An 11267-nucleotide genomic window follows, 5' to 3' on the forward strand; every position below is an offset into this window, starting at 1 on the left:
CGATGCCATGTTTCTTGGCCCAGGAGCTGATGGCATTGTTCCTGAAGTGAGTCCCGTTGTCAGACTCGATCCATGCAGGGGTACCGTGCCGCCACAGGACTTGCCTTTCAAGGCCTAAGATGGTGTTCCGGGCAGTAGCATGATTTACAGGGTATGTTTCTAACCAGCCTGTAGTTGCTTCTACCATGGTGAGGATGTAGCGCTTGCCTTGGCGTGTTCATGGCGGCAGTGGTCCAATATAGTCAATCTGCCAGGCCTCACCATAGCAAAAACCCGGTCACCGCCCCCTGTTCCAGGGAGACTTGGCTCTGGTGGCCCTCTTGATGGCAGCACAGGTTTCACAGTCATGTGTGACCTGTGTGATGGCTTCCATGGTCATGTCCACCCCTCGGTCATGAGCCCACCTGTACGTAGCATCTCTCCCTAGATATCCTGTTGTTTCATGGGTCCATTGAGCTACAAACAGTTCACCTTTTCACTCCCAGTCTAGATCCACTTGAGCTATATCAATCCTGGCAGCCTTGTCTGCATGCTCATTGTTTTGATGTTCTTCATTAGTATGACTTTTAGGTACGTGAGCATCAACATGACGTACCCTCAGAGTCACGTTCTCCACCCGAGCAGCAATGTCCTGCCACAGTGAGGCAGCCCAAATAGGCTTGCCCCTGTGTCGCCAACTGGCCTTCTTCCACTGCTGTAGCCATCTCCACAAGGCATTAGCTACCATCCAAGAATCTGTGTAAAGATAAAGTACTGGCCACTTCTCTCTTTCAGCAATTTCTAGAGCTAGTTGGATGGCTTTCACCTCTGCATATTGACTCGATTCACCTTCTCCTTCAGTAGCCTCAACAACTTGTTGTGTAGGACTCCATGCAGCAACTTTCCACTTCCGATGTTTTCCTACTACACGACACGATCCATCAGTAAACAGAGCGTAAGGCCTTTCGTCTTCAGGTAACTCATTGTATGGTGGTGCCTCTTGGGCACAAACCACTTCCACAGGTGATGCTCCAAAATCTCTGCCTTCTGGCCAGTCCATAATCTCTTCCAGAATTCCTGGGTGGTTTGGTTTTCCCAGTCAAGCTCGCTGTATAATCAGTGCTACCACTTACTCCATGTAGCACTGGTGGCATGATGAGTGGAAGGGATGTTTCTTCTGAACATCCAGTGCAGCACAGGCAGCCTGGGTGCTAAGAGGAGAGGTGCTTCTGTACCCACTACTTCCAATGCAGCTCAAACTCCCTCATAGGCTGCTAAGATCTCCTTCTCAGTTAGTGTATAGTGGGCTTCTGATCCTCGCTATTCTCTACTCCAAAATCCCAATGGCCAACCTCGGGTTTCACCTGGTGTCTTCTGCCAGAGGCTCCAAGTAAGACCATGCTCCCCAGCTGCGGTGTAAAGGATATTCTGTACCGATGGTCCTGTGTGAATGGGCCCAAGTGCCACTGCATGAGCTATCTCTTGTTTGATCTGTTCGAAAGCTTGTTGCTACTCACTACCCCATTCAAATTGATTCTTCTTTCGAGCTACTCAATAGAGAGGGCTGACAAGCTGACTGTAGCCTGGAACATGCATTTCCCAGAACCCCACAAGGCCTAGAAAGGATTGTGTCTCTTTCTTGTTGGACAGTGGAGACATGGCTGTTATCTTCTTGACCACGTCCATAGGTACATGATGGCGTCCATCCTGCCACTTTATTCCCAATAACTGAATTTCTTGCACAGGTCCTTTGACTTTGCTTTTCTTTATAGCAAACCCAGCCTTTAAGAGTATTTGAATAATTTTTTCTCCCTTCTTGAACACTTCCTTTGCTTTATCGCCCCACACAATGATGTCATCAATGTACTGTAGATGTTCAGGGGCCTCACCCTTTTCCAGTTCACTCTGGATTAGTCCATGACAAATGGTGGAGCTATGCTTCCACCCCTGGGGCAATTGATTCCACGTGTATTGAACACCCCTTCAGGTGAAAGCAAATTGTGGCCTGCACTCTGTTGCCAATGCAATTGAGAAGAATGCACTGGCAATGTCAATAGTAGCATACCATTTAGCTGCCTTTGACTCCAGCTCATATTGGAGCTCTAGCATGTCTGGTACAGCAGCACTCAGTGGTGGCATCACTTCGTTCAGGCCACAATAGTCCACAGTTAATCTCCATCCTCCATCAGATTTTGGCACTGGCCATATGGGGTTGTTAAAAGGTGAATGTGTTTTGCTGATCACTCCCTGGATCTCCAGCTGGTGAATCAGTTCATGAATGGGACCCAGGGAGTCTCGGTTTGTAAGACACTGCCGTAGGTGCACTATTCTAGTAGCAATTGGCACCTGTTGTTCTTCAATCTGCAGCAATCCCACAACGAAGGGACTTTCTGAAAGGCCAGGCAGGGTAGACAGCTCTCTGATCTTCTCTGTATTCACCGTGGCCACACCAAAAACCCATCTATAACCCTTTGAATCCTTGAAGTACCCTCTCTTTAGGTAATCAATACCAAGAATGCAAGGGGCCTCTGGGCCAGTCACAATGGAATGTCTTTCCCACTTGGCCCCTGTTAGGCTCACATGAGCTTCTAATACAGACAGCTCCTGGCAGCCTCCTGTCACTGCAGAAATCCAAAGACATTCAGCACCTCTGTGTCCTGATGGCATCAATATACACTGTGCCCCTGTGTCTACCAACGCCTTGTATTTCTGTGGCTTTGATGTGCCAGGCCAATACATTCTGTCATCCCTCTCCTCCTCCTGGCCGAAGGTGGGGACCCTCTACTCCTCGTCCTCATCAGAGCATTCACTGTCTGATCTGGGTGGTACCTGGCCAGATGTCCCCTCATCGGGATTAAGGGGTGTAACCTCAGTTCTTTTTCTCCTGAGAGATCATTGATTACTCTCTTGGCTTTTTACAGCAGATACCTTTGCTATTTCCTTAAATGATCCTTTTTTAATTGTTGTTTAATTGTTGTTAAAGGTTTGGTTGAGAAGTTGTGAGGTTTTTTCCAGGTGACCAGGATGTCCAACGGATCCATGAAGAGCTTGCACCACAGAAGAGTGAACTCTGCATTGCTGGGAGGTTCCATTAGATGAGAGAAGAAGAACTGGAATGGACTGACACTTGAGCCTGAATGAGAAACTGTTTGGGTGGACGCCCAGATGAAGATACGGACTTCGCCGGACATGTCTTCAGAAGATTTCTGATTTGATGATGTGTTTGGGTGCAAAGATTATGATATGAAATAAGGGGTGGCGTGTTGCAGTTTGAGCTGGGTGCCCCCTGCTGTGTTTACTTCCTGTGTCCAGAAGTCCAGCCCAGAGGGGTGGACACAGGAAATTAGGTATTTCTTACCATAATTCTTTGCACCACTATAAGATCCAGTGCGGGGTCTAGCACTTCCTCTTTCTTCCTCCTCCGTCACCCAGTAACTGGGGGAGATGCCTCCCGGCCTTGGGCCTGGCTAGCCCCAAGGCTGGGGTTGGGGATGGGCAGTCTCTTGATCATAATCTTCCTCATCCCTTACCAATTGATGAGAGGGACCTGTTGACCTCCTTGTCCACTGCTTCTTTTTTATGAATGGGGCAATCTCTCTGGTTGCTGTTTGGGTCCCCATCTCCACCATGGTGTCCTCAGGTAGTGTTTGGGTGCCTGCCTCAGCCATAGAGTATTGAACTGTAGCTCGGTAAGCACAGGCCAGGCCCCAGTAGAGTGCAAGAAGTTGTTTGTTCTCATTGGGATAAGCAAGGCACCCTTCTAGCAGATGGTGAGTCAGTTTAGTAGGATCGTTCGCCTCTTGTGGGGTAAAGTCCCAGGCTATGGGAGGTGATAACCATCCTAGGAATCTGCCCAAGTTCTTCCACACACCCTGCCACCCAGGGACTGACCGCTTCAAGGCACACTTCAATATATCCCCACCCAAAGGCTGTCTCTTTTCATGCCATGATGGAATCAAACTCCACAAAACCCGCAACATGCCAGTAATGTTGATTAGCAGTACTAGAGAGCTCACGTAAGGATGGATCAAAATCTTCGGGGGCTGCATAATAAAATTCTATACATTCATTCATTTCAGGTGGGGAGATGGAAATGATGACCTCTCTATCATAGCTCCCACAAAGCAGCAGCCCTACAAGCAGGAGAAAAAAACACATAGACATTATCTGCTTCAGCATGTTCCTAAACAAATGAAGTATTTCCAAAACAAAGCAGAAGTTATCAACAAGCCACGTGACCAGCACAGAAGCCTGTATCATAAGCAAGCTTATATAAAAAACTGCAGAAACTACATCTGTGTTATATTTTTGTTTCCCGGCCAATGCACCAAAAAGGACTGTGGTGGTTTGGCCCTGGCCTGGAGGCCAGATACCCCCCAAGCCATTCTATCACTCCCCCTCTTAAGTGAACAGGGGAATAAGGGAAAGAAAATATAACAGAAGCCAGGGATAAGATAGGAGCAATTTAATAACACTAATAAGCAAACAGCAATAGACTGCACAGAAGCAAAAGAAAGCAGAGAGAGAGCTGTTAGTCTCTACTTCCCATCAGCAGGACAGTGGTCGGTCTCAGGAAGCAGGGCTCTCTAAGCTTGGTGGTTCCTTGGGAGGATGAACGCCATGGACGAATCCCCCCACTTCCTTCTTTCACTTCTTTCTTATACCTGAGCTGATGTCATATGGTATGGAATACCACTTTGGCCAGTCTGAGTCAGCTGGCTCAGCTGTGTCCCCTCCCAGGATTTTGCCCACCCCTCAATGTACTCTTGGGGCAGGGAAATGTTGAAAGGACACAGCCTGGATACTGGATTCAGCCATAGCCAAAACACTGCTGTGTTATCAACTACTGCTGCAAAAACCACAGCACTAGAATGATGCTATGAGGAGAATTAACTCCAGCTCAGTTCAACCCAATACAGCAGCAAACAACATCCTAGCTTTTATCAGGAATACTGTGGCCAGCAGGACTAGAGAGGTGATTGCCCTCCTGCACTTAGCCCTGGTGAGGCTGCACCTCAAATACTGAGTTCAGTTTTGGGCTCTTTACTACAAGAAGGATATTGAGGTGCTGCAGTGGGTTCAATGTGCTGACGAAGAGTCTAGAGAAAAAGACTTAGAGGAGTGGCTGAGGGAACTGGAGTTGTTTAGCTTGGAGGAAGGGAGGCTGAGGTGAGATCACAGTATCACAGTATCACAGTATCACTTAGGTTGGAAAGGACCTCGAGGATCATCGAGTCCAACCTGACACCGCAGACCCCATGACTAGACCATGGCACCAAGTGCCACGTCCAATCTCCCCTTGAACGCCTCCAGGGTCGATGACTCAACCACCTCCCCGGGCAACCCATTCCAATGCCGAATGACTCGCTCGGTGAAGAACTTCCTCCTCACCTCGAGTCTGAACCTCCCCTGGCGCAGCTTGAGACTGTGTCCCCTTGTTCTGGTGCTGGTTGCCTGGGAGAAGAGGCCAACTCCCTCCTGGCTACAACCACCCTTCAGGTAGTTGTAGAGGGCAATAAGGTCACCCCTGAGCCTCCTCTTCTCCAGGCTAAACAATCCCAGCTCCCTCAGCCTCTCCTCATAGGGCTTGTGTTCAAGGCCTCTCACCAGCCTTGTTGCCCTTCTCTGGACACGCTCAAGTGTCTCAATGTCCTTCTTAAACTGAGGAGCCCAGAACTGGACACAGTACTCAAGGTGCGGCCTAACCAGAGCAGAGTACAGGGGCACTATGACCTCCCTGCTCCTGCTGGCCACACTATTCCTAATGCAGGCCAGAATGCTATTGGCCCTCCTGGCCACCTGAGCACACTGCTGGCTCATATTCAGGTGGCTGTCGATCAGCACACCCAGGTCCCTCTCTGTTTGGGAGCTCTCCAGCCACTCCGACCCCAGCCTATAGCTCTGCATGGGATTGCCATAGCCAAAGTGCAGCACTCGGCACTTGGACTTGTTGAAAGCCATCCCATTGGACTCTGCCCATCTTTCCAGTCGGTCGAGGTCCCTCTGCAGAGCCTTTCTACCCTCTAACTGACTAACATCTGCCCCTAACTTGGTGTCATCTGCAAACTTGCTGATGACTGACTCTACCCCTTCATCCAGATCATCAACGAATATGTTGAAGAGGACAGGGCCCAGCACTGATCCCTGGGGGACACCACTGGTGACTGGCCTCCAGCTGGATGCGGCACCGTTCACGACCACTCTCTGGGCCCGGCCCTCCAGCCAGTTCCTAACCCAGCACAGAGTGTAGTGGTCCAATCCACAGGCTGACAGCTTAGTCAGCAGTTTGCTGTGGGGGACGGTGTCAAAGGCCTTGCTGAAGTCCAGGTAGACCACATCCACAGGCCTCCCCACATCCACCAGGCGGGTCACCTGATCATAGAAAGAGATCAGGTTGGAGAGGCAGGATCTGCCCTTCCTGAATCCATGTTGGCTGGACCTGAGCCCTTGGCCATCCTTCAGGTGCGCAGTTATTGCTGCCAGGATAATCTGCTCCATCACTTTCCCTGGCACTGAGGTCAGGCTGACTGGCCTGTAGTTTCCAGGTTCCTCCATCCGACCCTTCTTGTGGATGGGGACCACGTTGGCCAGTTTCCAGTCATCTGGGACCTCACCAGTGAGCCAGGACTGGAGGAAAATGATGGAGAGTGGCCTAGCTAGCACATCCGCCAGCTCTCTCAGCACCCTAGGATGGATCCCATCTGGTCCCATGGACTTGTGGATATCCAAGTGGCTCAGCAGGTCCCGAACTAACTCCTCATGGATTTCCAGGGTATTACTCTGCTCCCCGACCCCAACGCCCAGCTCCGGAGACCACTCGTCCTGAACTCCTGCCTTGCTGTTAAACATTGAGGTAAAGAAGGTGTTCAGGACCTCAGCTTTATCCTCATCCTCAGTAACTGTGTTCCCCTCCAGGTCCACTAGGGAGTTCAGGTTCTTCCTGCCCCTCTTCTTATTGTTAATATATTTATAAAAATGCTTTTTATTATCTTTGACTGAGGTGGCCAGCTTCAGTTCCAGCTGGGCCTTAGCCTCCCTAATTTTATTCCTACATAATCTAACAGCTTCCTTGAACATACCTCGAGAAGCCTTCCCCTCCTTCCAAAGGTGATACAGCCTCCTCTTCCCCCTTAAATCCTCCAGGAGCTGCTTGCTCATCCAGGCCGGTCGCCTTCCCCGCCGGCTTGCCTTCCGGCACATGGGAACCGCCAATTCCTGTGCCTTCAAGAGCTCCTGTTTGAAGTAGGTCCAACCCTCCTGAACCCCTTGGTTCATGAGGGCTGGTACCCAGGGGACTTTGCAGACAAGTTTTTTAAATAGGCTGAAGTCCGCCCTTCGGAAGTCCAAGGTGGAGGTTCTGTTGGTGCTCCTCCCAATCTCCCTGCATATTGAAAACTTCACTATCTCGTGGTCACTGCACCCTAGGCAGCCTCCCACGATCACGTCTCCCACCAGCCCTTCCCTATTGCAGAACAGCAGGTCAAGCAGAGCCTGTCCCCTGGTAGGCTCACTTAACAGCTGTGTCAGGAAGCAGTCCTCCATTCGCTCCAGGAATCTTCTGGACTGCCTCCTCCCTGCTGAATTAAGTTCCCAGCAGATATCTGGGAGGTTGAAGTCACCAACAAGGACAAGATCAGATGATCTTGAGACAGCCTCCAGTTGCTTGTAGAACAACTCATCAGCCGCCTCATCCTGGTTGGGTGGTCTGTAACAGATTCCAATCAGGATGTCAGACTTGTTGGGTTGTCCTCTGATTTTGACCCACAGGCTCTCAACTACCTCATCTTCCACCACAAGTTGTGTGGCAGAGATTGACTCTCTAATATACAGAGCCACCCCTCCTCCTCTTCTCCCTCGCCTGTCCCTCCTAAAGATCTTATCACTATCTACAACTACTGGAAAAGAGGTTGTAGTAAGGTGGGTGTTGCAGACACAGACCCACCTTCAGTGAAGGAAGAGCTGGTGTGTCAACTATTTCAAGAGCTTGGTACAAACTGATGGGCCCAGATGCGATCCACCTGAGTGTGCTGAGAGGGCTGGTTGATGTGGCCAGGCTGCTCTCAATAATCTATGAGTGCAAAAGGTCATGAAGATCAGGAGACATCCCTGAACACTGGAGAAGGCTAATGTCACCTCCACCCCCATCTACAAGAAGGGTTTGAAGGAGGACCCAGGTAATCACAGACCAATTAGCCTCACTTCAGGGAAAATTATGGAACAAATACTCCTGGGGACCATCACAAGTCAGTTGAAGCAAGAAATTGGGAAAAGCCAACATGGATTCACCAGGGTCGCGCTGTGCTTGACAAACCTGATTGCCTTCTGTGACAAAATAACTTGCTTGGCCGATGCAGGGCAAGCAGTTGATGTTGTCTACCTGGAACTCTCCCAAGGCTTTTGTCATGGTTCCCAACAACTTTCTCCTAGAGCAGATGACATGTTATGGTGTAGCTAGGTGGTCTGTGCAGCAGGTGGTTGAGATGCCATTCCTATGAACTGCAGACTTTGTTCCAGGAACACTTGTTCTCACAGGCTTAAAGCAGAGAGGAACTGTAGCAGGTACATATCTGCTTGCCTTGGTTTTTTTAATCTCTTATATACTCACCAACATAATTCTTCATACCCTGCTGTGAATTATCCATGCATTGCTAATCAGCCTAATTTCCCAACACCTTGGCCTACTCTTATGCTCTGTTTTTCTTGTGTCATGTAGCAACATCAGCGATGATGCAAACCAGTGATACTATTTCATCCTTTGGGGTGCAAGAAAATTACCACATTGTGTTTAAATAAAATGCCTTCCTACAGCATTGTGCAACTGGCATCATATTGTACTCTTTCTGCTACCTTATTATTATTTTAATTAAAAAGTAGTAATGGAAAAACCCCTGCATGTCCACTGTAATAAAGAAAAGGCACCCTAAAGATATATATTAGCATAAAAAACTTTACCTTATAGACTGGTGTCCAAGAATATATAAATATTGATAGGGACGATTTTATGAGAACACCTACTATACTAAATTAAGGGACACAAAAGTGGTTTTATAATGCTTACACCAGCTCCTCAGATCCTGCCAGAGACTCCAGGTGTAACAGGAGAAGCTAGAAAAGCAAGGCATGCTCCATTCTACTTAAAGAATTTGAAAACATATGACCTGTGTGTGTGCATGCATGCACACGTGCTTGTGTGCTTCTCTATCCAAAGGAAATTGTCAGGGATCTCCAGTAGTTGAAGTTATTTTAGACTGAGGCAGTCTGGCTAAATGATACTTTAAATGAAGTACTGAAATCTTTATGGATTTGTATGCAGGTACACAAGAAAAAAATAAGCACCTTCAAATTTGATAAACATGATTTTAAAAGAAACAGCACTATCTATTTTTTAATGAGCTCCTAAAACTGATCCAGGTGGGAGCCTCCTTTGCAGAACTGCACCTCGCAGCAGATCTGGCATTTCTTCTCTTCCTATTGGACAAGGGAAAGCTGTAAATCATCCTACTGCTTTCCCACAGAATAATTTGCAATCGTGCGTTGGCGACACTAACCAGGGAGGCAGGTTAACCTCTGCCTTCAGTCAAGACTGCTCTAAGCCTTCCATTTAAAATCCATTTAAATTGCCTTGATGTTTGCTAGTTTGAAACCTACCTGTCTACTTGTTAGTTTCACAAGCAGGAATGTAAAAACTGGCTTAGAGACCTTGATTTCTGTTCTTTTTTTAACGCAGTAAGCTCAAGTGAAACTGGAGGTGTCTGCACATTTCCACCCTTCAACTTGTCAACCACAGGTCTCTCTCTCTATTAAAATGAGTTGGAGCTACTTTAATGATATTTTATGTAAGCAGAGAAACTCAGGGTTTGCCTTGCATTTTGATGCCTCTCTAGTTTTCAGGTGTCCCTCTGCAGCTCTGAAAGCCTGATTTCTTGCTTCTGTAAGCTCCAATGTATATAAATTATCCTGCTCCAGATGATGCGTTTTAGAGAAATATAGCTAACATTGAAAGAGTCGATGAAATATTGAGAGTTGTGGATTGATAAAGGCTAAGTATGCCAAAATCATTGTAAAGTTTCAGTCACTGAGAGGAGACAGGGTTCCCAGTACTGCATACGAGATTGTGCTTGCCAAGCCTCTGCCCAACCACACAATACAGGCCTTGCCAAACACATATGGCCTGAGGAAGCTTATGCAGTCTTGATTCTTAACAAATGATTGAGTCAGAGCCATAGATTGATAGAGCCTTGTTTTCTGTGATTAGATGTGTAAAGGGAATAATATGAGAGAGGGAGAGAAGGCAAGAGAGCTGAGCTTCTCCAGCAAAGGGATGACGAAAGCAGGCTGAGGATCCAGCCAGCCCTGCAAGCTGTATCAGAATCCCTCTGCAATCTGCAGGCTCCTTACAGTCTCCTACCACTGAACAATTTTACATGTTAATGCAAAATCTGAAAAAGTAACAATTTTTGTCAATTTTATATGGGGGGAAAAATATATTTTGCTTCTTGTTGCAATGTTTTTTCAAAGCTTTTGCAAGGGAAACAGGAAAGTGGAAAACCAAAGACAGTGGCCTCAAAGAAAGCAGTCTTGACTTTGAGAACTGGTGGCAGAAGAGAAAACATTAGCATAAGAGGCAAGTAGCTTAGAGGAGTTCAACAGTACTATGAGCACAGCTGGAAATTATCCCAGTGTGTAGGAAGGACAGGAGAGTAGCAAGAAACCAGCTTGGCTAATGAGATGTTCAGTGACCTCTAACATAAGAAACTGGTTTTGAAGAGTTGTTCTGTAAATTAGACCAGCAAAATTATCTAGATTTAAAAAGAACACAAACCCCATCTTTGTCCTTCCCTCCCCCACTCTTTGTTTTCTGTTACACTGCATTGTTTCACTGATACAGCTGAGACTGTAGGCCTACAAACAACTGCACCAGCACTGCTCAAGGAGTTGCTTCTAATTCTTAGAGGTGCGGATCTCCTGCTGCCTTGGAATTTATTAAAAAAGGACATTAATCTTCAGTACAAGAGATGGGAAAAGCCTGGTAGGCAGCAGTGACATGGTGGCAGAGATCATGGGCTGCAAGTGCCTTAACAATGTGATGCTTGCAAAACAAATTTTTTAAAAAGGCAAATGATTGGGGCATATAGAAACAGGAGCAAATTCTGGCACATTACATAACCTTCTCAATCAATTTAGCACTGACCATGTGAATACAAAGCTTAGTAGCAGACACTCTATTTCAAGAAAAATGTAAACCACCTAGGGTGAGCTCAGAAGAGGAAAGATCAGAGTAGTGCTTT

General features: G+C 47.5%; 1 protein-coding gene across 1 annotated transcript; it reads right to left on the reverse strand.

The window, feature by feature from the left end:
- Nucleotides 1-475: 475 nt before the first annotated feature.
- On the reverse strand, nucleotides 476-1039 carry LOC137446067 (ribonuclease H-like). Its single transcript, XM_068148381.1, has one exon. The coding sequence runs from the start codon at nucleotides 1037-1039 to the stop codon at nucleotides 476-478; it is 564 nt and encodes a 187-aa protein (XP_068004482.1).
- Between the last annotated feature and the right edge of the window lie 10228 nt (nucleotides 1040-11267).

Source organism: Melanerpes formicivorus, unplaced genomic scaffold (assembly GCF_026170545.1).
Source record: "Melanerpes formicivorus ecotype bairdi unplaced genomic scaffold, bMelFor1.0.p_v2 SCAF_2, whole genome shotgun sequence".
Taxonomy (NCBI): Eukaryota; Metazoa; Chordata; class Aves; order Piciformes; family Picidae; genus Melanerpes; species Melanerpes formicivorus.